General features: G+C 45.8%; 1 protein-coding gene across 1 annotated transcript; it reads right to left on the minus strand.

Annotated features, from left to right (window-relative positions):
- Positions 1-1,783: 1,783 nt before the first annotated feature.
- On the minus strand, positions 1,784-19,062 carry HSBP1L1 (heat shock factor binding protein 1 like 1). The gene is made up of 4 exons (XM_069620643.1): positions 18,795-19,062; positions 8,076-8,142; positions 4,165-4,259; positions 1,784-2,121 (listed from the first exon to the last, which is right to left on the minus strand). Exons 1-3 carry the CDS (start codon positions 18,837-18,839, stop codon positions 4,165-4,167), a joined length of 207 nt encoding a protein of 68 aa, XP_069476744.1. The 5' UTR covers positions 18,840-19,062; the 3' UTR covers positions 1,784-2,121.
- Positions 19,063-26,042: the final 6,980 nt, after the last annotated feature.

The following is a 26,042-nucleotide window of genomic DNA, read 5'->3' on the forward strand; positions in this document are numbered from 1 at the left end:
AGTTTGGCCTCCTCCTGAAAAGATGCAGAGTGCATTCAATTGTCAAGGTAGAGATAAGTGCAAAATAACCATTTGATGAAGAAGGATCACAAGGAGTGCTAGCACCATTGTAAACACTCTTGGAGATGACTTGAGGCCAAAGCGTGGCAACCAAAACTGTCAATGCAGATTGTCCACTGCAAACCTGAGGAAATACAGATGAGATTTCTTGAGGGACCTGACAGTTTGCATTCTTCCAGTGGAGTTCCTCTGTGTCCCTGAATAAGACTTATATATTTGTGGGATGAACTTGTAGTGAGTTTTTAAGCAGGGTCCCTGTAGGAGGAAGCAGGGATTTGAACTCTATGGCATAGCCTGTGAAGATGACCTGCAGCATATATTGATCTGAAGTTGATTGCTGCCTTTGGACTGAAAATTATTGGAGCCGTCCTCCTCTCACTAGCCCCTACCCAGTACCAGCCCAGTCACAACTGCCTCTGTTTCCGGAGTGTAGATGAAGCACTTGCCCCCTATCCTGAAACTTGACATGTGCCTACGTTGATGTGAGCAGGAAACCCTTCCTTGATGCGAGATAAGACGATTTTATGCTGGATAATTTTTGTCTATTTAGCTGCCATGGGCCCCAACATGTTTTGTCTCTACCAGCACTCAATTGCCCCTCTCTTCCAGCTGTTCTTTCAAAACCTGGATTCCCAGAGAAGGCACTGCAAGGTTTGCCACCTTCTATCCAGTGTATTTTTGCAGTGCAAAATGACTTTGCACCCAAAAATACACTTTGCACAGTTCCATGAATCAGTGTTTGTGTCGGCAGGGTAAAGTCACTTTTCAGCAGAGCAAATTCACTTTGAACCTTGCAAAGAATTCCATGAATCAGACCCCAAGTACTCTAAATCTTCCTGCGGGAGGTGAATCACAATGTCTGACACAGCCACTCTTTATATTTCTAATCCATGCGCCTGTGTTCACCTTTGCCCATTGTGCGATGCTAGGCAAGCCCTTTCACCTCCCATTGTCTCCCTGCATTACCAGCGAAGAACACAGAGCCTGGAATGTGGCTCGGCAGGTATTCAGCGGGAAGCACGCCACCTCGCCAGATCCTGCAGCTGTATGAGTCATACATGCAAAAAGGAATGCCTCTTGTACAATATGCTGGTTACAGATATTTGAAGTCTGCCATCTCTAGCCATTTTCATTGTGTTCAAGGTACCGGCGCTTTCAAACAAGCGGTGCTTGGCATAGTATAAAAGCTGTACAACATAACATAAAATAGCATATCACATGCTCATAATCATTTTTTAAGACTATGTTTATTACGTTTAATTTATAAATATGAAGAGTACATGCTTAGTGGTTAATGGCCTATCAATGCAATGCATCCATAACAAATTAATTAATTAATTAATATAGAGCATCTGGTAGTATTGAACTTCTAATCCTCCAATTCCTGATGCATACAGTGTGAAAGCTCAACCATGATCCTCTCTTCCTGGAAGTGCAGGGAAGGCGCATTCCATTGAAAAGGATCCAGCCCCATTGAAAAGGATCCAGCCATCAACAAGCAAGCCTCTGAGATATCATGCTGTATCTTACTGGCAGGGTATCCGTCCGGGTTAGCTAGGATCAGTAATCGCTGGCACCCCTCTCGATTGCTTTGCAACCCCTGTGAATTGACACATCTGGTAACTGATCTGTTAGCATTAAGAATGCCATTATCTTTTCGCTGCAGTAAGAGTTTGTGTACTTGCTATCAGCCACTGCTCATTACCACACTGGTTTTCAAGAAATATTATTTAAAAAATACAAGGGAGATGGTCAAAGATCATGTGATCTCAGTTCCTGAAATGTCGATGACCGATCAAGGTATATGTTCTGCCGCCTCCACTTCCTCTACAGTAATGGTGGTATGACGCCAGTGACCACTGTTAGACCTACGCCGAACTTCCTTAGCTTACATCTGAGGTTCCAGAGAAGGTTTAGTCTTTCGCTCCACGATCCCAGAGATTATGGTATCCTGGTCTAATCCAACGCACACTCCAACACACACTAAATGCCATTAAACGTCTACCCCGATCTTCCTCTTCAATGAAATTCCTCTGGGTTTATTTGTTGTGTTTTTCAGTGCTGCATGAAAATAAGAAATATGTTAGTTGACTTTTATTTTGAGATATAGTTGATACATATAAAATATGAAGCATAAAACTTCCAAGAAAAATCAATAAATCCAAAAATGAGCGAACATGGTCTGTTTCTAAAACTGAGTGATCATAAATGCACACTATATTCAACACCTAAGATGAGGACCACTGCCGCACCACCCCTTCCCCCCCACCACCACCCTAGAAGAAAGTAAAGTCAATGGAAAGTACATGTTACTAACATGCATTTGGTTTTATTTTGTTGTATTTAAATGACAAGGTTGTCTCTATAAGGCATGCATTTCCATGTCAATGAATCTTGGTGGAACTGGAATGGTTTTAACATTAGCATGCAGAGGGGGTAATATAGATGTATAAGGCGTCTCTATACAAAAGTGAAAGCATCTTTCTATGTTTAAGCTTTCACTTTGGTGCGTTAAATTGAATGTTGTCTATCAGGTTGAAGGTGCAGTGAAAAAAGATACTCAAAGAAATTTTGCAGGGAAATTACAGAGTTGTTTCTTTAATGCAGTGAAGTGCATTCTGCTGTTTTGACTGTATGCTTCTAAATTCAGAATGATCGGAACAGTCAATAACTAATGCTATTGACTGCGTTCTGATCATTTTGATTATCTTAGAGGAGATCAATAATGACTTTCATGTGCTAAGTAAGCTTTAATGACTGAGTCGGAAGGCTATAGGAAGAGGTATGGACACTGAAGACTAAGCTATAGGGCCAATTTCAGCAAAGGCATGTATTGAGGTTTAAGGGGCCATAGTGCCTGGTATGGCCTGAGGGCTGGATCTATAAATCTACTATAATCCCTTTTCTCTTTCATAAGAAATAAAAGAGCCAACAGAGCATAAATGGTGGATGCAGGTAATACATTAAATGGCTATGTGACAGGTGGGTTCACTCAGCTTTTGGTATTTATGTAAACATGGGTGTAAGACCTTTGATAGTACATAAAATCGCCTGTGCGATCGTGGGGAATTGACTGTGGATGCACTAGTGTTTGCCTGTAGGATCTCTTGGAATGTGGCATGCTAAACAATGTATGGGCTACACCAGTTCATAAGCCCGCAGAGTGTCCAATGAGAAGACAGCATGACATATTCCTGGGTTATAATATTGCATTAATAGTCCTGTGCTGGGGTGGCTTTGGCCGGTAACGGTCTGCCAACCCGAGACCAAGAAGGCCTGGGCGAAGCGAGGACCTTTGCATTTTATTTCTAAAGGACACTAGACCACGCATATCACGCAAGACCAATTTCCTTTACAAAAACGATGAAACAAAATGACTGGTGTTTGCAATAGTAAATGATCAGAACTCCTTTTACTGTTTTTAGGGCCATGCGTGCGCTCAAGACACTGAGAGAGGAGATGCCGGAGGCAGCTAAATGCAGGTTTGTGGACAGGTAGATGGGGTGTGGGGAGCTGTGGGAAGGAGGCAAGATGAGGGAGATTGGCAGTGACAAGGGGGGGGGAATGCATAGAGAATTCTGTGGGAAAAATAAGGCAGCCAGGGGGGAGTGGCACAGGAGGCAAGAACAGAACGCAGGCTTATACCAAAAGATACAGCCTACGTTCCTTGTCTTCTGATTGGCCAGCACAACCCCCCTGGATGCTATTAGGGTTTGGTTTAGGAGAATAGTTAAGCATGGATGGCTGCCCTAATTCTCTATGCGCAGGAGGAACTTGACTGTTTTTTTTTAAAGAATCAACTATGTTGCACCCTTCCTTGGCAAATGAGCCAATCACATAACAGCCTTCTAAGGGTAGCAAAGTACCCTGGCACCATGGTTTATCTTTTCTCACCCTGCTCGGGAGAAGGATAAGAAAGGTAATGCATTTATAGTCGATTTTTGAAAGAGAAGGGTAGGAAATTAAGACCAAATGCCAAGGGTCCCATGGTTCTTTTAATTCCATAAACAGAAAGAGGGAGACATTCCATAATCAATCAAAGACCACATAAAAAGCAACATTTTTGTGCGTGTGTGTTTCTGTTGGAGCATTGGAGTTTCTCACCTATAGATTCCTGTTGTTATTTTCTATCCCCGCCTGAACCATCAGATCCGTCACGTCCTTCTGCAGGTCTTCAATGCTGGTGCCCATTTCTTCCAGTACCAAGTTAAGGAAAACCTCAATGCATCACACCTGACATCACAACATTTTGGAAGTGCTCACTGGCACAAAAAGGTAAAGGACTGTGCCAGTTGGTAAAGAGACGTGCCAGAACATATATATGACTTTTTTGATGACAGGGCATGCTCACAGAAATAAAAAAATATCTCACCCTTAATTTCCTATCTCATGAGAAGTAAAAAAGTATGTTTCAATGTCGATGATTGAATTTTTAGAGCACTCTCTATGAACATGTAGGTTTTATTGACATAACAACAGAGCAGCAGCTGGAGCTTTGAAGAACACCCCAGCTAAGCGATGTCCAAGAGAACAAGTAATCTCCTTTAGTAAATATACAATTATTTACCCAGCATTAAGGTCGTTTTAAGCCCTGCCAAGAGAATTGTGTCAGGTACTGTTATTTTCCCAGGTGGCCACCACTTCAAAGGTTTGCAACTGTTGGCTGCCCAAGTGCCTTATACTATGACAGCCATCTGCCCTTGCCAGCATTGTCAACGGTGACAGATTTTGAGAGCCGTGGCCCAAAATATGTTAAGTAGGAAAGTGTGGATGTGAAGTCTGCTCCTTTAGTTTACAAGTGGCACAATTGTGGGTCATTAGTAATTTGGCGCTGTGGGAAGAAAGCGGTGGTAATTCCGTCACCGCCACTTTTCCCACACAGCCAAAGTACAAGTTTGCCTGTGGGGGCTCACTGACTTGCCTCCCGACCAGCCAATAACAGCCGGTATTGCTGTTGCTGGTTATACCGGTAATTCTCACCATGAAGTCTTAGAGTCCTATGGGAGCGGGCAGTCTGTTTCCTGGTATCCCACTGGAATTACCGGCGGGACGCCGGGAAACATATAACGACCTCCGATGTCTTCACTCAAACAAATCTCATCCCCTCTCTCTGCTGTTTTGCCCTTTTCTACTTCTGATTTATGAATGGCCACAGCTCATTATTATTTAAAAAGGTCCCTGTTGATTCCAGAGCCATGAACGTGGAGGGAATGAGCACAAAGGTGTGCATGTGTATTTTTCTTTATTCAGACACGTGTATTTACAAACTAATGCACACTTCCAAATTAGATTGCTTAGCTCTGTGGTGTAACACCTGGCGACTGCTGCAGTCAACCAAACCATTACAATACCTTCATGGGTCTGTCCTCATGTGGCTGGGTTTTGGGGCTTATCCCCACTGTTCTTTCTTTTGAGGGGCCCCACATGGCGGAAGGGGCCACCTAGAAGTCACCACGCATGTGGCCTGTGACATAAAACTGTTTCTGGAGGGCCTCCTGTCTGAGTGGGGCCTGCATGTCACACAGTCAAAACCCTCTGCCCCATTTGTGTCTTCAGGGTAGTGCCCATAGTCTGGGAGGCAGCCACCAACACTCACTGCCACACCCTTGGCTGCTTTGCCATGTGCAGCCCCATTCCATGGGTAGCCACCCACTTCACTGTGCGCCCTTTGCCACCATCTTCAATCCAGCAGCATCCACGTTGTCATGAAGATGTCGCCATGCTCCCCAATGTGCATGCAGCTTGCCAGTCTTCGCTGGCCTGCCCCCTCTGTATTTGGTTAGAAGGACAACAGGGCAGGCTGCTTCTCTTCACCCGGGCTGTTTCGCCACTGCAGTCTGGGGCTTTTCTACCCCATGGCTGCCCCGATGAGGCAGCTCGGGACTTCTCTTCACCGCTCCACCCTCCAGAGTAGAGTGGACTTCTCTGCTCTTCACCTCCCAGGCCACCTGGCGTGCACGGTCCAAGAGGCCTTCCATGCAGGGCCCCCCTGGCCGGTCATTGGGCAGGCTGTCAAGGGGCACAGTCGTGCGCCTCCGGCTGCGCCTCCTGACCCACACACGACCCAGATGGGGGCTTCTTACCTCACCCTGGTCACCCTCACATGGGGGGATTTATTCAATTGGGCCCTTCTGGTCTGGCCCTAGGCCCCATGTGTGCCTGGGCTGCTCCGGGCATGCAGCCCAAGCCCACTGTAACTAAGCCAGGTAACCCAAAACACGCGGCCCGGCCATGCATTATCTTCAGCCCTGGGGCCATGCCCTTCCACATCCCCAGAATGCAAATGTCTTTATTTCTTCCTGACCTTTTCTTTTTTGTCCCTTTCTTCTGTTCCTTCCTCTCCTGAATGATGTGACAGCCTCCACTGTTATGATGCAGCAGCTATCTCTACACGATGGGAGCAGACCTCTCTGTAAGGCAACCACCTTCCCTACTATGAGCAAGGAATGATGCAACAGGCTCCCTTATAATGGGACACAGCAGCCTCCACTGCTATGATGTAACAGCCATCTCTAAATGATTAATAGCCACAGTGCATGCTGTAACAGCCTTTCCTACAGGGCTTCACAGCCTCCCTGCATTGTTCAACATCCTCCATTAAATTGTCTTACAGCCTGCCCTACATTATTTATTTATTTATTTGTATAGCGCACCTAACCTAGCTGCATCCTAACCTAGCTGCATCAGTTGTATGACACAACAGCCCTCCCTGATATAACGCAACAGCCACCTATGCATGCATGCTACAACAGCCTTGCCTGTATGATAGAACAGCCCTCCCTGCAATTATGCAACAGACTGCTCTGCAGGGTGCACTTGCGAATTACTTGTGTTATTCGCTTTCAGGTCAAGGGTCACTGGCTGCACATTCCGGGCTTGTGAGCTAGGTGCGTGCCACGGTCCTAGGCCATGCTGTGTCCTGGGCGCCTCATTGCAAGTTACTCTTAAGATCATAGCATTGTCAAGCTCATGCTGTTAAGTTAGTTATTAGCATGGCGGGATCACAGGATAAAAGATAATTTATTGCGCTCTGATTGGAAGTTGATTTAAAGATGTAACATTGTTTCTCAGAAGGTATCTCCTGGGGCTTTTGATGATCAGGGTGTACTTGTCGATTCGACTGTCGACTCACATACCAGTGCCACGGCCACTACTCTGATCACAGACTACTTTCTGTCCAAGCAGTATCCAAAAAATGAGTGCCGGGGACTCCCATCACCTAACTTAATCACATTCCCTAACCACACAAGGGATTGAGAACTTTCAGACAAAAAAACAAAAGAAGCACACATTGAACATAACTAGGGTCAGACGAACAGAGTGGGAGTTTGGTAGCACAAGGAATGGGAGTCATAGGCGACAGGGACGAGGAGAGAGGCAATGCAGTGGTCAAAAGGGGACACTTACCAATATCATCAAATTAAATAATAGAGCATTGGGGTTAGGTTCCAAATTTCCATTGAGACGTTTTGGGAAGAATGTACTCCTAACGTGGCACAAAGATTAAAACATTATACATGGTCACTTCTTCAGACTGGATATGACTGGATATGATGTCTGATGATACTTCTGTAGGCAGAGAGATTAATAGAAGGAGAATAAAAAGGTGTAAAGAGAGAGGGAGGCATGCCAGAGAGACAGCTGGAGAGATACCGCGAGACGGCCATCTTTTTTCAGCACCTCCCCCAGTGTAGCCTGGGAGTTCAGTGTAGGGTTGGGGCAGCAGGAGGCCAGACCCAACGCGTCATTCTGCTCCCCTTTTTTTCGTTCCCCACAGGCTAGAGTTTCATTCTCCGATAAAGCAGAGCATCCCTTCCCCCATGAGTGCCGGCAGAGCTCTCTCCGAATGTAAGGGCCATCGCTCACCTGCGCTGCACCAGTGCACACCACCTCTACCGCTTGCCGCAGCAGCAGTGCCCCCTTCACTCATGAGACCTGCGCACGGAGCTCTTTCTGCACATTTTACCTCCAGAGGTTAACATTGCCACCCCATGTATTCGCCTGAGTAAGGATATTTCTGAGAGTGAGTTGGTTCGTCAGTGTTTCAAACTTCTCCTGGAGCTTTTGCAGCAGATCGTCCGCCTGTGAAATAAAACAACACACATATATCAAATCCCAAGTGATGCGCGGCTGCTTACGCACAAGTAGGCACGTCATCACACAGAAGTAAGCGTGTCGTCAGGAACTGCAACAGATGTCCAACCACTGAGCAAAATAAGATAACTAAGCCCTCATCTCTTATAGCGCAAGCGCCAAGACACAAAACCACGAAAGGAACATTCCGTCCAACGTGTGTAACAGAGGTAGAGAATAAAGACAATTGCGCTGCAGGTGCAAAGGCAGTGCTTAATTTGTGGAGGTGTTTGCCAGGGATGAGCCCCGGCACTTATTTCTGAGCGCCAGCACTTATTGTCTCAGACTCAGATCAATTATGATGTTGTGCTTCGGCAACTTAATTTTTTTACCTGTCATTCAGTCTTAGTTGCACAACAAGCAGCAACAGTGTGAGCCACACCAGTGCTGATGTGCTAGGTGTCCAGTTTCCTTTATAAGAATGAGCTGGAAGGTGACAGCTCTGGCTGCTCGTGCCGGAAACTCCTCCAGCCAGCCTCACCGACTAGCAGCACAGATGCAGCAGGGCGAGCGGCGTGGTATGTGGTGCGGGCTGGGTTTGCTGGGCCTCTGCAGTCAGGGCCACTAAGCGGGCACATTCAGGGTCTGGAAAATATTTGGGCCCTGGCACTCATTTATATACAAATTAAGCACTCTGTGAAGGAACAGGCTTTTTGCTTGTTCCCCTTTTTCAGTCAGCTGTAGTGGGGAGTGGATACAATATGACAGAGGGTCAAGTGCGAAAAAGCAACCTGGCTAGCATGCAATCCTGCTTGCAGCTATCATGTGAAAACAAAACTGATTCTGGCACACTCCAACAGGCCCGGGGTCCTGGAGGCTCGGATGTGTGGATTCCCAGAGCACATGATGTGTGCTGAACTTGCAGTCAGCTGGGCTGCTCGATGGGTTGGAAACAAGAAGGGGTTTGGCGAGGTTCTGTTCCCAGATGGTACATTGTTCAGTGTGACAGGCATCCTGCCCAGCAGCCGAACCACACTGGCCTCATCCATCTGTCACTTCAAACCAGCATGATGGGGAGACCCACCCAAAAATATTCTTTGGCGTGTGTTTTTTGGCCATCTATTTCTTGTTTCATATTGTTTACTAGCATTATATATTGGTTTGAGAAGTCACTAGTGTAAATTGAATGCATCCCTTTCCACTATTTCCAATCTGGATCTAACTTGAGAACACCACCTTTGCACCAGGCACTCAACAACACAAAATGGAGCTGTATTGAACATTTTGCAGGACAAAAGAGAAACAGGTGAAAACTGGTACTTTTCGCAGTTTGTGCAACTTCTTGAAAACATCCCACATTTTGCACACATTTTTCACACCAAGGGCCTGATTCGTGTAATTTTGTGCACGCTTCAAAGTGACTTTTCACGTTGCACTGCCAACAATCACCCTGATTCATGGCACTGCAAAAATACACTTTGCACTTTTCCATGAATCAGGGTGTTTGCCGGCAGTGCAAAGTCACTTTTTACCGGTGAAAAGTCACTTTGCACGTGCAAAGAATTGCATGAAGCAGGCCACAAGTATGAGTTTATTTACGGGACTATGCAAAGCCAGGGCCTGATATTGCACTGCAAGATGTGACATGACATTAGGGAGAGCAATGATGAGATTGATGTTATTTTAAAGTGCAAATGTCAACTACTAAAAAGTGGAATAAACTTCCTGGATAGTGATTTTCTTCTCAGCAACTAGCTTACAGTGAAAGCCTGACCTATACAGCCACTTTGTAGCATCATTCGAAAAGCATAGTCACGACGATGTCCTACATCAAAATATGCAACAAAAATCTGTGTTATAAACATGTAACAATTGATCGCTAAAATCTTTCTCATCTCAATACTAAAAGTTGTCAAAGTTGTACTGAAGCCTTTCAAAACAAAAACAAAATAATCTAGGGATATTCTGATGTGACCATTTGGTGAAATGTGTTCTTTTTATAATTGCTCAATTCCAATCCATTGTGCTCAGTACATGTTAATAGCAAGTTATACCTTCCCCCCTTTTCCTGACTCTGGCTGTCATCTTGTCAATTGCAAATCCGAGAAGCCTCTATGCAAGGCAGCAATGTTAAGAGGCCTGTCTAGATTGCCACTGCAATTCTTAGGAGAGCATTCAAGCCATGCAGGGCTTGAGCAGAGACAATGGTAACATTTCTAAAGATCCAAGGACTCTCCCCAAACACAACTCATCTTGCAACCTCACTCAGACCCAAAGTGCCCCTTTATAGGACTTTCTATTGCTTCAAAGTGTGTGGCCATACAGGGCCGACATGACATTTGATTGGTTGTGCAATGGGCTAGACAAGCATATAGATGGGTCACATAAATAAATCAGGTATTCGTTTATTGAGATGAAAGGGTCAGATCTGCAAAATATGGCCTGCAAGGGCTTGGTTTAATGCAAGGAGCCAGTTTTGGCTTCTCTGCATAGTGTAGCTGAGTGGGCAACAGGATTATTAGGTTGTGGAGGTGGTGTCCCTCAGTAGCACATCAATAAAGGCACAATCACAATATTGAAAAAGAATTCAATTTAGACCAATAATATCTCTTTGTATTCTTGAAATATAGGTCAAAATACCATATCTACAGGGCCTTAGAGTAGCTGTAACAGCTTCAGATTTGTACGTACAAACACTCAAGGAAGATTTAACCTGGTTGTGAAAGATCTCTGAAACCTTAAGGAGAACGTTCAATTCAATTGACATTCTTGAAATGCTTCCTACACCAGCACATATAGAGTTACGTTTGATTGATATGAATAGCGGGAGTATTTCACCTTGGGGTAACATGACCATATGATACCTGAAATTGATGGGGCCAACTAAAATCGTTGAGAGAGGATTTTCACCAGCGTGAAGTTGAAAAGCGGGCAATAGCGGGCATGTGGGGTGGCAGGAAAAATGGGTGGACAGTGAGTTGATTTTCCCAGTGAAAGAGGTCCACCCTAGAGACATAGAAATATTCAGACTTTTTGGGTGACATTTCCTCTATGCGCAAATGTACGGCCAGAGGTCATAAAGACCAGGCAGAGAGCCTGTTTTTTTTCTATTCTCCAATGTGGGTTAGTGTATTTCACACTCTCTAGAGGGTAATTGTAGTCAGTCAATAAAACTGCTATACTTTCACTACAAGGCACAATATATGATGGCAACCCCACGAATATGCCAATTACAAAGTGGGAGGAGCCATCCATTCAGATGGGTGCCGAAAAAATACACGCTTTGTGATTATGGGCACAACACTAAGCCTCCCCACAGCTCCTTGCAGCAGGATTTCACTCCAAAATCAAGACCCACCCGCAAGATGTGGATATGCACATTTTTGCTCGGAAGACAAAAACATCACACCACATTTGATCGCAGAAAATTCCCGTCATTCATACGCTTGCTTTTCCTAACAATCTTCATCTTGCCTGCCTAGTGCTCTTTTTTGTGTGAAACGAAAAGCGCAGAGACGCATTACACCAGTACATGCATTTCACTTGCTGAGTCAACTTTCAATATAAACTCTTACGTGAGAGTTTCAATAGTTACAGCAGCCATGGCCTGGGTCCACTACTTAGTTTCAGAAAGATAGCGAAATATAACCAAAATCAATCTGGGGCTAACATGGGTGAAATGGACATAAACAACCCATTCTGGTATGTTCTAAACAGGGGCCACTCAGGTAGTTCTGTGGTCCAGCAGGCGAGGGGTGGGATACACTGCACAGTGCTGTCCAGTGCCTGTTGCATGATAAGAGCATCAGGTAAAAAAAACAAAATTATGATAGAGAACAGTGCTGATTGGTTCGATTCAGCCATGAGCCAACACCGAATAACTCTGCAAACACACTTGTCAGATACCAGACGTGCATATAGCGCGTTACAAATAAAACAAATACAAAATACAAATATAATCTGCATTCAATTGTGCAATGTTTTGTGATCAAACCATGCATAATATTGCCAGGAAGTGGTGTTTTTACAGACCTGGCACTCAAAGACTTTGGTGGTAAATTGCATTGCCATCCCAAAGCATACCACCTATTGTTCACTAACCGTCTATAAAAAAAACACCCATTAAATAATTCCATCAAATGTCTTTAATTTCTGTCGTATTCCCTTTAGAAAGTAACTGCTCATGCAGCTGCCTGAAATGGGGGTTATACACCGTCACTATTTCAGTGGTGCTGAACATGTGTGGTTGCCAAAATTCAGCAAGCAAACACGTAAGTCAAAGCAGGAAATTATTTTCGTTTTGGCTATAAGGTGGTGCTTTAGTACTGCCTATAATCAGAAATTAATGCATTGGAGTAAGGCTGGGGAGAAATGGCTTATGAGGAGGGACACAAAGCCTGTATGTAGTAGGTGTTGTTTGGTTGCTTACCCATTGCCTGCCAATGGCCATGCTAATCCCTATGGCCATTCCCACCCGCTTCCTACCCCTCCCCTACCAAAACACTGTGATCTCTCTGAGCTAACATTATCAAGCCTTCAAATCAAACTTTGCACTCTAAGTGCCTGCCAGGGTTTTTTCCAAGCAGTCTTCTGGTGGCTAATGGTTCATTTGGAGCTGTAAACAGGTCTAATAAAAATGTCTTAACAAGGTCACCCTTTAGCCACTCGATTAACAACTAGTATGCTTCTCCTTCACTGAAGTCCTGTTCAAAACAAACATTAGCAAAATAAACAGTGTTGGCTTGTGTATTGGTATTAGATAGGTTTGCCAGGCACTGCTATCAGATGTCCAGGTACGGGCACCATTTTCAAGCTGCTATCATTAATGGCCAGTTAGTGCTACTATGGCAATGCCTGGTCAATACGTTTCCCACATCTACACAAAAGCCACAACTGTGGGCATTGCCATAGCTTGTTACAATTACACCCAAGTTAAACAGGAACTGCTTTTTCGCAACAGTTTACAAAGAGTGTATGGATCAAGATAATTGTTTTGGCCTTTGCTACATAACTTCGCAGTATGTACATCCCACGTTATCAGTCATAACTATCAAAACTCCTGGCTTTCAATAAGGACATCATTTTTGTTGTATGCATTTTCCATTGTAGGTTATTTGTTGAGGTTTTAGCTTCCAGAAGGCTGCTAAATCACACTCAGGCCCATTTTAATACTAATGGTTTACACAGGATTAGGGAAACTTTGTTTCTTACCTTTGGTCATTGGTGGGAAGAGTAGAAGGGGAAGTGTCAGCTGCATTCATATCTTTTACCTTGATTATTTACCGATGTCAATTGGCTGTGCAGGATATCATGAAAGTTCTGCAGGATATCATAAAAGTACACGAAAGCCATGCAGTTGTTTTTTTGACTTATTACCTACAAGGCTGTTTTGCAGCGTGTTCGGTTATTTATTAATGCGCAACCGAAGAATCTGAAGCGACGCCTGCAGAGTGGAGCTTAGAGGTCCAGCACTCATAGGCCAGTGGTGGGCTTCCCCAGCAGTGCATGGGCTCTAGGACTCTACATGCAATTTACAGGCAAAATCTATTTGGCATAGGTGTTTTACTTCTGTATGGGTTTATTTTAAGCTTTTTGAACTTGCCAGCCTGAGGGATGGCACTATTCAATTTTTGTTGTGAGAACTGGGTTTTACAGGTACGTAATATTGCTTTCCGGTGATGCCACTATCTCTGATGTGCCCATATGCAAATTGGGGGGAGGGCTGCACTTAGTTTGCCACACAAATCCTAGGACCAGCCCTGAAACTCTAGTATACTCTATATCAGTAGTCTGATATCTAATCTGGAAACTGGAAGGAATACATGACTACTTTTTCAATTGTTGATCCGGTAGTATGTATAATTAATTCAATGAAGATGTCTGCCACATTTCTAATTTGCTTCTTTATTGTAAAAGAAGGGAGGTGCGCATCTTTGTTTGAGTCACATGCATGACTGTTTTTTCTCCTGCTTCTTTAGCCCTATTGGTAGTCAATGCAAGGTGATAGAATGTTGGTGTCTGTGAATGAGTGGCAGCCTAGGAGAACGTTGGATGTGTGATGATGCATGAGTGTTCTATGAATGTCAGCTGGGCTTGAGCTCAGATGACTGCAGATAGCCAGTGGGTGTGCTCCTGTCTATACCTGGAACTGCAAATAACTGTAGCCTGTATCATGTGTGTGACTACAGCTACGTCTCTTGTGTATCCTGGTTCTGAATCACCTTTGCCTGCAAAATGGCATATTTCCATTACAACAAGATGCATGGAAGCAATGGAGGAAAAAGCAGAAGCTGCAACCTGCGGACAGATAAGGGAATCCCAAAATGGAGCAACAGGTGCACTTCCTGAACAGCAGGCTACAGAAGAGGTCTCCGGCACTCAAGATTTATCCCTGCAGCTCCCAGAAGCTCTTCCCAGCATAGCGAATGGTGAGGGATCATGGGAGTCGTCCAACGATATTGCGAGCCACAGGTTGCAGACCCCTGGGTTACACAGGGGTCTTAGCTCAGCATCAATTTGGCAACTTTTAAATGTACGCAGTTAACACTTTAGTGCTGGGGGAGGTGACATGTGACAATTTCTAAAATGCGTATAGAGTGGCCAACATTCAGATCGTGGGGCTGTCTGCAGAAATGGAAAGAGAGGTTTAGAGGAGACCCTGTTACAGAGCCAGGTCAGCCTAATCACTGAAGTGAAAAAGGTGATATTGAAAGGGACGCTTAGGCTCCCCACCAGGTGGCTCCAGACTCTGCAGGAGCTGGGACTGTGCAAGCTGTGCTTACCGATGGAGCTTAGAGGAACAGAGTCTTCAAAAAGGAAGGAGATTGTGGTGGATGGGGGCTGTGCATTGTTTCACACAGGTGTCTGTCACATGGTCCAGCACAATCACAGAGACATCCAGAATATTGTTAAGGAGCTGTGAAGGCTGGGACTGAGGTTGGAAGCAACACACTTGAAAATGGTGATGCAAAAAAGTGGCTCAAAATGAGAAAGTAGTTCTCTTTACACAGGAGGATACAGCAAAGAAATTCCTCAAAAAATATACCTGGTTGAAAAACTCACAATCACTGGAGGACCCGACAGCACCAGAAGCCAGCTTTGCCAGAATAGAATCTCAAAGATGCAGGAAGGAAGCAAGAAGAGCGCATTTCTTGCTAGGCAACTGGACTCTGAAGTAGCATAACCATGCATCATCAGATCACTCCTAAGCACCAGGAAGGAACTGGATGGCCAACTCATCAAGGAAAAGTGTGTTGGCCATTAACACCCTGAAATCACCTCTTCCCCTTCTACTCGCTCACCTCTCTCTATTATCCCCCTTTTTTTGTACAGAGTTCCGTTGCTTGCTAGCAAAGTTTACTCTAAATAAAGCCCCAACATACATAGATATATCTTGGGTGGCCTACCTTAAAGTGGTCAACTCAACTACCAGTTTAAAATGATTAAATTCGGCTTGAGTCATTCAAGTGGAATGACTTCCACTTTGCCTCCATTTTTGCCACACAGCCGTACTTGAAATGAGGCCCATTATTCTTAGGTCACAAACAGATGAGGTGCCACATAAATGTTGTGGGGTTGTCATTTTCCCTTAAGGAAATCGTGACTTTTCGCAAAACAAATTGTTTAATTCAGGCGTCTGCAATCTTTGCCTATCCCGATGGTTTGGATTATAAATCATTCCAGTCCAACCCTGAAAAGTCAATGGTGAGGCATCGTGGGAGTCATAGTCCAACTCATCTGGACAGCCGTACCACGAAGACATTCCGATTTAAATAGTACCTGGGGGTCCATTGGTTTGTGGAAATCTGTGGAACATGGTGCGTTTTGAAGCACTCTGGCCATAAGAATCGTTAAAACCACCAGTTGCAAAGTGTACTGAAGCATGGCAAATAACCATGGCAGTCACCACCCTAGTTCTCTCAATACTGTATTATGCCTACAGCCTTTATCTAGGTCTTATGGATCATGTATAAATTGAGTCTCCTGTGACCGCGACGATGGAACCACATCACCCCGGGTCTCTGGCCAATCCGCTGTCTCCCAAACCAATGCAGGATCCCATTCAAAACTCTTCATATCTCCCACTGCGCTGTTCAAGGCAGGGGCCCAGAATCCAACAGGAAGAAGTTCTCCCATTATGCACTGGTCACAACACTCCGATCGAGCAATGTGGCTCTAGTAGCAGTCCCATGTTTGGACTGGAAACACCAAGGTGGATCCTCTTTCTCATTCCTGCCAAAGCAACCTATGGGACACCATCTTCACGCACGCAACTTCACACACTGGAATACCACTTGCCTTCCGATAATCACTATAAACTTATGTGTTCTCCACACTACAACAGGCAAAGTAACAGAGATGCACACCCTACAAAGAATTGACCCAATGCATTTGGAGCAACACATACTAACCATAAAAGACTCTGGACACCAATTCCTACCTAAGCACAATGTTGCAAGCAAGAGCTCTCTCAATGATGGACTCAATTAAGTCAGTGTTGCCCATGTCTGCTCCTTAACAGATCACTAGTGCTATTGGCCAATAACCTTTGGGTGTGCAGGGGATGGGAGAGTTCCACAAGAGTGTGGACATCTGTTGGTTGTACATTTGCTCCTTAACAGATACCTAGAATTCAATCCCACTTCTCATATGCGCGACCAGACCGGCCCACAACGCCGATAACACAAAGGCCGCTGCTACCCACTCATTCTCAGCCACATACCTGCTATATCAAACACAGGAATTGAAGCCCTCTCTTCCAATGTAAATTAACTATTCACACCCCCCTAACAGAGCCTACCAGGTTGGTCTTCAAAAACATCCAGTGACATAGGTGTCTTCCAGACCCTCCCAAATTCCCACCACTATATTATCATCATAAAAATGAAAACACACAAAGGGAGAACCCTGTTACCCAGAACAATATGAACAATGCCGGAGCTTCCTGCTACGTTCCAGCAGAACTAACCTCCTCACCTTTTCTATCTGTTACCATCTTGCACTACATATATGGATGCCCATACACTCTGACGCCTGATTGGTGTTATCACCCCACCACCACACTAACCACAATGGGGCCATCAAAAGCTCCCTATGCATGCCCCACAACACCTCGATCCCTACCCCCCTGGTTCAAGGCCATTGGCTCTCACGGCTCTCTAGTGCAAGCAGGTAATCAATCAATCTTTGGCTCTCCAATCCTAATAGTCAAGGGTGGGGAGAGCCAAGTATGACAGCACCAAATCACATAAAAACATACCAGACCACAGGTACTTCTGCCCACCAATACCTCAGGTTTTTCACCTAGCCCCTCTCTCTTTCTTTCCAGAACCACACACTTTTCCTCCTCTCGTCCTTCTCTTCCACAGCCATGCACTGAGGCAGGCAAAATGGCAAAGGCCATGCTTACCAGGCCACCTTACATCACATTACCTCAAGGTGGCTCACATTGCCTTAGAAAACTGGCCTACCTGGCTGGCCCTTTGGGTAGTGCACTATTGCCTTAAGGGCCAGTCGCAGTCTGTCCTCCATCCTCCAGCAGTACCCTACCACGACCTCACTACTGACCCGGTGTCAATGCGGACATGTTTGTGTGTGTGTGTGTGGGAGGAATGCTTGAAGATAAGGCAAAACCCAGCATTTGAGGGGAGCTCCAGGGCTATATGAAAGTACAAAGGCATATGGGGGGAGTGCCTGGGTGTATGATGACACTACCCAGCATGCTATAAAAAGACCTGGTCATATGATGGGAGAACCCGGGCATATAATGCTCTGACAAGGCCATAAAACGACACTACCCCTTGCTCATATGGAGTCGTTACTTCACTGCGCCCCCATACGCCCCTTTACACAAAACTAAAAGATACAGGCATCCATGTCGGAACCAAACATCTACAAATCACTCATAAAATCTTAAAATTCACAACTGCAATGATGCACCTTTTTCAGCAGTCTGGACGTTATCCACAACCAATACAACCCGCTAATATTACACCGTGACCTCTGCAGCTCTCTGGTATGGTGCCTCTTGCAGGGATATGTAACAATCACAGATAGCCCTGTCCTATCTTAGACTGCGGGGAGTCTAGTATATCTTGGGATATTTTAAAGTTCTGACTATATTTTGAGATGCGCAATCATTGCAACTTAAATGTGAGAGTACCTCATTAAAGATACACACCTTCCGCTTGTGCCTTAATTATAGCGTGACATCGCCGCCAGGAGTTGTGGGAGATATGTTATGATAGGTTATTTATAACGAGCTTAATACCCAGAGGTTTCTAAGGGCGGACCCAGGGATCGAACCTGTGTTGTTCCGTGTTGTCTTGTTTCCAAGGTGAGCACGCTGCCCCTGAGCTATCCTCCCGTGGACGGCCGTATTTGCGGGATTGACAAGGGTATAATGATTCATTCTTTAATTTAATTTGAAGTAAAAAAAAAAAATGAATACGCCTTTCTTTGCCCAAGTTCCCCTAAACAGGTGGCATACAGGAACCGGGAAATGCGTCCTTTATTGAATACACGACGCACCTAAACTAGCCCTGCCCTTCTCTGACACAGTCTCTCGCTGCCGGAATTGAGTTTTCCAAACTTGCGTCTGTTCTAGCGTTGAACTGGAGAGGGCTATCACTTAAAACGCGTATTTCTGAAGGGTAACTTACGAAGTCGGACAGCTCCTGCGGAGTCCTCGGGTCGGTGTCGGCCATGGCGATGCTGCCGCGTCTTGTTGTGGGATCCCGAAGCAGGGAATGTGCGGCGCTTTCCTCTCCTCACCCCACGCGGACCCGCCCTCTCGCCTTCGCGCGCGCCTTCCCGCCTGCCGCCCTCCCGATATCGAGGTCACCGCGGGGCCACCTGCGGCTCCCCTCGCAAACAAACAAAAAGCGCGAACAGAAAACACAAGGATGGAAGCCACTGTCAGCTCCCGCCTTGCACACTCGCAGGGAGGCAGCGCCCAAGAAATGAAGCAGAACAGGACCGTCCTGTTACGGGGCAGGAAGAACCACAGAATGAGGAAAAGGTTAGGAAATCGGTGCGTTAATCCTGCCCGGTGAACAGGTTCGAAGCAGAGGAGCAGAATGAACATCATAGTGTAATATCACATCTGAAGCGCGTACTATGGTGCTCTGGCTCTTAGGGGTCCAGCAGAGGCGTTGCTGCTGGGGGAGGATGACGGGGGGTAAGAGGGCTATAGCCCCCGGTCTTTTGGTTGTAGCCCCAGATAGAATCTCAGGGGCTACAACCAAAAGGCTAGCTAGCCCCTAGTCCTGGCATTAGCATAGCCCCCGACCTTTTCCAAACCTAGCAACACCCCTGGGGTCCAGCCTATTGGCCACTTGAAGGGGATATGGTCCCGATTTACAGAGCCGTTTTACAGCGGCGCAAGCCGCTTGGAAAAACGCCTGGAAAATCAGGCCCTATCACCTAGCATTGACAGCCTACACCTGCACCGTTCTGCCACGCCATTCCCCCCCACCAGTACTTGCCCCTTGTCCCCTCACCTATAGTTCTATGCACCCCCACCACCCAGCCGACCAAACCCCTTCCCGGAAATAACAAACGAGGACCAGTTGAAAAGGGGGAAAAGTTGAATATGTCAGAGCATACCGTATTAAGCCAGGAGTTATCTTACTGGTGTTCTGTTTCTCCACCACGCATCAGGGTTCTGCACTGGGTGTGATTTCCTCATCTCCCATCCCAGACTAGATCCTTCGGTTTCGATCGGATTAACCCCTCGGTCTGCCTAAATCCCTGTCTACCCATGGCCATATTATTATTTACTTATTTATTTGGTTACCATTCGTTATTTTCCCATTCTATCAGGGAGCATGACCCCCCCACCCCAAGAGTTCCCCTCTTTGGTGTTCCAGTTGTTCCCCTGTTCACGTTCCTGCCCTTGGGTGCTCCCCTCTAGCCTGTATATTGCACCCCATCTCAACCCTATGCTCCCCTGATTCCACTTCTTCTGCCTCAACCAGCTCCCTATCCTTGGTGTCCCCCACCCCGTAGTCAACTCGGACTTATCCCAATACGAGCCCTTCGACCCATTGCCCCCTCCTTATTTCCAATCGCTCTCCTCCCCTTCTTCCTGTCCCCTTCCTCAGGACCACCTGAATCTGCCAAACTGCCTCCCATTGCCATCAGCTTCTAGCCAACCTACCAATCCACCCTTTATGTATTCTCCTGCACGCTCAGTCCCTTCCCCATGCCCCCTTTCCTTCAGTTTATCCCCCTCTCCTTTTTTCCTATCATATCTCGATTACTTGTGGTATTATTTGTTCCACCTACCCTTTATTTCTTCCCAATTCATTCTTGTTGCATTTGTGACATCTTCTTATCCCCCCTCCTCAGTGCCAGCCCCAGGGCTACCAGCGTTCTGTGCGTGATTTTTGGGTGCCCCCACCCCTACCTCGCCACACCCACCAACATACTGTAGACTACAAACAAATACCAGAATGCAAAGAAGGGAAAAAGTTCAGTTCAAAGTGGGAATGGGAAAAGTTGCTCATGTACTCACCCCTTTCTCTGGCATGTGGGGGTCAAAGTTGGCAGGGTGCGATTGTATTTTAAAGAGATCCAACAATCTACACTTTAGCAAATCAAAAAATGACTGTCCCAGCTGCTATTCTACTATTTTGAATCACCGCCACAGCCGAATATTTCGAAAAGGGCCAAGATGGCCGCGGCTGCTCCGACGCATCCCCAACTCTGCAAGTAGGTTTCCTGCTGCCTAGCGACCGAGTCGTGCCTCCTGATTGGCTGCTCCAGGCCATTTGTTTGTTCTAGGCCGACCGGAAGGCGTCAGCCGGCCTGCATACCCCTAAGGCCTGCTACTTAAGGCTAGGGTCTGTCTACGTCTGTCCGCGACAGGACGCCAACAGCCCAGCAGCCTAGAAACACTCCACCACCCTCGGAAAGACCGCCGGACAACTTCGTGCCCTCAACGTCCGACGATCAACCCTTCCGGTTTTTATCACCATCCGCATAAGGTACATTGCTTCGCTCAGCACCATTCTATGCTCCCCTCCCCAAGAGTATTGATGATATTTGCTCGCCACCTACCCTCCTCCGCACTATTGTGACACGAACTCCCACGTTCAACCGTAACCCAATTCATCTGTGGCTTCCCATGACCTAACCTGTTGCGCAACCTCGCCACCCAAGCTTCAGCCCGAAGCGCCTACAAAGCGTCATACATGTAAAGAGTACCTGTGATGCGCCATTGTACTCATGAAAGTATCCGCCCAATGTCCCATATGAGCACTACTGCCACGACAGGATCGAAGTACATTATTATACGAGAATTTACACCCCGGACAAACCTAATGCTGACCCACCCCCCATCTACCACGCTACTAGGTTTCCCACTTGTTGAAACATCATCCAGTACTCTAGAATTAGAGCATCCTATACAGAGGATCCAGCCTATCGCTACCAGATTTGATGTTTCACCCGGCCTCTCTGCCCTTAGACGCCTTAAGCATTTAAGCGTACTATTTGAACCAGTAACCCAGCTATCCTGTCAACCATGTCACTTTGAATTTACAAACTCTGCTATCTCACTGTGATGAATTAGCCCACTTGTCCAATAGAGTGCCTTGAATTAGCCTATTCCGCCACTGTGTTGAACTAGCATACCTGTCCAATTGACTATTTTTGTAATAGCCTATTCCGCCACTGTGTTGAACTAGCATACCTTGTCCAATTGATTGCTTTGGAACAGCATATTATGCTACCGTGATGAACTAGCCTACTTACTTTCATATGTTTTACACTCCCTACTCACGATAACTAGTAGCCCCATCATGATCAGCACTCTCTGTTTCATTCCGTTGATACTTACCCTCACAAGGTTTTACAACAGAAAACCCGCTAGCCACATGATGGAACCTATCAGGGACTCCCTCCCAAGGGTCCGCCTTAGCTCCACCCCTGCCACCAATCTCATGCCCACCATCTTCCTCCCATCACTGAACTCCACCCATTGGGACTCCAGGATTAAGCCTACCTCTTTCCCACCCCCACTACACCCTATCACCTCGCACAGAGCAAAGCATGGCACACCCATCCTCCCTCACGTTGCATCTCAGCTACACTACACACAAATAAGCCTACCCACCTCCATCCCAGACATAATAGATAATAGATCAAAACCTTAGACTAGGCACCAGACTCCATATGCACCTTAACCCACCAGCCAAACATAACCACAAGACCATTAGCAAGCGATGCACTAAATCCACCAACGAAAAACAAACTTGCAAAAGATCACATTATAACCTGTCAAAGAACCCAGTCGACAACATCTCTAACCACGTCCAGAAGAGCACCCAGAAGCGGCCTTTAAAAGGCGCTTTAATAAATGCAAGATCTCTCGTTGCCCATGCAGCTGAGATCGCAGATGTCATCTTGACTAACAATTTTGACTTCCTTGCTGTGACGGAAACATGGCTACATGACGCAGCTGGCCCCTCCCTTACCATAGCTGTCCCAGACAACTACTCCATCATTAGAGCCGACAGACCTAATGCTCGAGATGGAGGAACCGCTATTATCTTCAAATCGACACTAGACATGAGACTGGGTACTTCCCCTGCCTCAACATCCTGCGAACTCCTCACAGCCAAACTCCAAACCTCTCCCAAAAACACCATTACTATCCACTGTATATAGAGGCACCCAGGTCCTCCCGGATCCTTTGAAGAAGATATCACATCGCTAGTGGCTAATAACACCAAACCCACGTCGCAAAACATTATCCTAGGGGACTTCAACCTTGGCTACAATGACCCCAATGACATACCTGCCACATCTGAAGAAGGCCTCACACAAATAAGCACTCTACCCACCCATGAGAAAGGTAGAATACTTGATTGGGTAACAGACCTCAACTGCAACATCACCCTCAATGATTCCACACCACTCGTGTGGTCTGACCATCACCTCTTAACCCTAGAACTTAATGTCAACAATCTAGAGCTGATATAATCTGTTGGTTGACACCTAAAATGACTCCATGACCAAAGCCATAGACACCATTGAACCGTTAAAACTACGCAAAGGTAAACTCAGAGCACATCTGAACTCCTGGTTCTCCCCTGAACTCAAACTACTTCGCACAGAAAAAAGAAAACTTGAATCACTCTGGAAAATGTATCCTACCCCAGAAAATAAAACTAACCTAATCAACATCACCGCCATACAAAAGTGAGATTGTCCAAACTAAAAAAGAAACCTACTATGACTGAATTAACCAAGCAGGATCTAACACTAAGGAATTATTCAATATTTTAAGAGAGTTAGAAAACCCTAACCCCCCGCTAGATACCAGCACTAAGGATAAACCTTGGTGCACCAGCATCCAAAATGCGGTATCAAACAAAATCACGCGGCTCAAGACCAAAATAGATGTCAAACGGCTTTAACACTCCTCAGTCAATCCAATCAGCCCCACCTTGCCTTCCACCATACCACATCTCAGGCTTCAAATTTAACCAGGTATCCATACCTGAAGTACAAAAAAATTATAGCATCTCTGAAACCTTCTAACGGTAAAGGTGACAGCTGTCCAGCTCAGATCATAAAAGATGCGGCCAGAGACTTAGCCCCATTTATCACTAAACTAATAAACTCCTCATTCACTAACAATTCAGTTTCTAGCAACTTAAAACAGCCGTGGGTTCTCCCATTACTCAAGAAACAAACACTTGATCTGTCCATCCCCACTAACTATAGACCGATTACTACAGTCCCTTTCCTATAAAAAATCTTAGAGTGGCATACTTGCAAATTCAAGATTATTTAGAGGCTAATAAACTACTTGGAACACGTCAATCTGGCTTTAGACCTCATCACGGAACAGAAACTGCCGCTGTTGACCTCAAAAGCCAGATCGACGAACTAAAAGACAAAAGCAAATTTGCCATTCCACTACTCTTTATCGGCAGCCTTTGACCTGGTTGACCATAAAATACTCTGCAACCACTTGTCATCGGCAGCTCACTTCTCGAACTCCGCTGTCATGTGGATTTGATCGTTCCTTGACAATAGAACCATGCGCGTGTTCTCACTCACAGCAGTGGCAGACCCTATCCCCATCACTTGTGGAGTCCCACAAGGCTCATGCGTCTCGCCCACTTTGTACAACATCTTTACAAAGCCCCTATTTGACAAACTGGACCACCTGGGTGTCACCTACACTAATTACGCAGATGACACCGAGATACTCTTACCTGATGTCGGTCGGATCAACGAAGTCTACACCATCATTCAGGCATGGATGGGCACACATGGCCTCTGCCTGAATGATGACAAGACAGAGCTGCTCCTAGTTGGTTCATCTAACAACCTACAAAAACAGAGTCTCAAATATACCAGTATCCACATAGATGGGAACAACATACCCATCACTAAGGTAAAAACCCTAGGGTTTTACCTCGATGCGAACTGTAAACTTACTAAACAGGTCAACATGACTGCCTCAGCCACTGCATACACGGGCAAGCTGATAAGGGCTTGTAGACCCTTACTCTGTTCAAACAGCTGCCTCACACTGGCTAGAGCTCTCATACAGTCCAAACTGGACTACTGTAATGGCCTTTACTTAGGTGCCAACAAATCTATAACAAACAAATTGCAGATTCTTCAAAATAACGCACTCCGAGCGGCATTAAACATACCTAGAAGAGAGCACATTACAGCAACTAGAAAACACTGCAAATGGCTCTCCATATAAGAATAAATTGACCTAAAAACCCTCTTCCTCTCTCACAAAGCACTCAACCACCGTGCCCCACCATATCTAACTGACAAATGTACCCAAAAACTGTCTGCCAGAACTACAAGATCCTCCAACACCTCCTGCCTTGTGGTGCCTAGATACAACCTTAAAAAGGCGGGTGGAACTAGTTTCCGGTTCTAGCTGCTCAATTATGGAACAGACTTCCACAGAACATCAAAGTCATTCAATCATTTGAAGAATTTAGAAGCCACGTCATCACGTGGCTACTTAACAAAAACGAACCCCCCGACCAGATTCACCTCAAACACTCATTCTTACACTCACTTATATGTTATCTGTACATTCTGTTTATTCTGTACATGTCTGTATTTGCATTCTTGTTTCTCTGTACATATATATACTGTACATCTCATGTTCACCTGTTGTAACCATAATCTTTATTTAAGCGCCCAGATACCCCTGGGTCAGGCGCGCTATATAAATAAATTAAACAAACAAACTGTGAACAGATTGTAGTGTGTTTAGGGCCGCTCCAGACGCGGCGTGATTCGTGAATTGGCGCTGGCTTCCACGCCTCTCACTGTCATTTAAAGTGTCAGTAGAAAGTCATTGACTGACCCTTTACATGACACTTTACATTGTGGGAGCTGGCGGCTCCCTTTATCTGCAGTGCCACTGTGCCACCGCTCCACTTGATCACCCCTTGAGCCGGCTCTGCCCCCCTTCCTGCGATGTTGGGCTTTGAAGGACTTCCAAACCCCTAATCCTTCCCCTTTTGTTCAGGGCTCTCCCGCTTTATTCTATGACTGTGTGCCAGAATTATAATCTGTTAGCTGTGCAGTATCTTCGTGGTTTCTGCCAGTGCTTTGTTACAGGGATACACCATGTGGCTCCACCATGACTCGCTGCAGGAAGTTCTCACCCTGTCACATGGTCCTGGCTCTAACCTGCTGGAGAGATAAGAACACCAAATAAGGTAGCATTTTTTCTTACAAAACCCTGCACAAGCTTACACATTGCAAAGTGTTAGTACATTTGTGGGATGTTTTTACCCATGCATCCAAGCCCTACCATAAAACTGCATTACTGGCATTGAAAACATCATGATGGCCAGAACTCCCCAGAGAGTGCACAGGGAAAACATGAAGAATAGGCTGCCACCCATTTT

This window comes from Ambystoma mexicanum, chromosome 5q (assembly GCF_040938575.1).
Source record: "Ambystoma mexicanum isolate Mex_15411 chromosome 5q, UKY_AmexF1_1, whole genome shotgun sequence".
In the NCBI taxonomy this organism is placed as follows: domain Eukaryota; kingdom Metazoa; phylum Chordata; class Amphibia; order Caudata; family Ambystomatidae; genus Ambystoma; species Ambystoma mexicanum.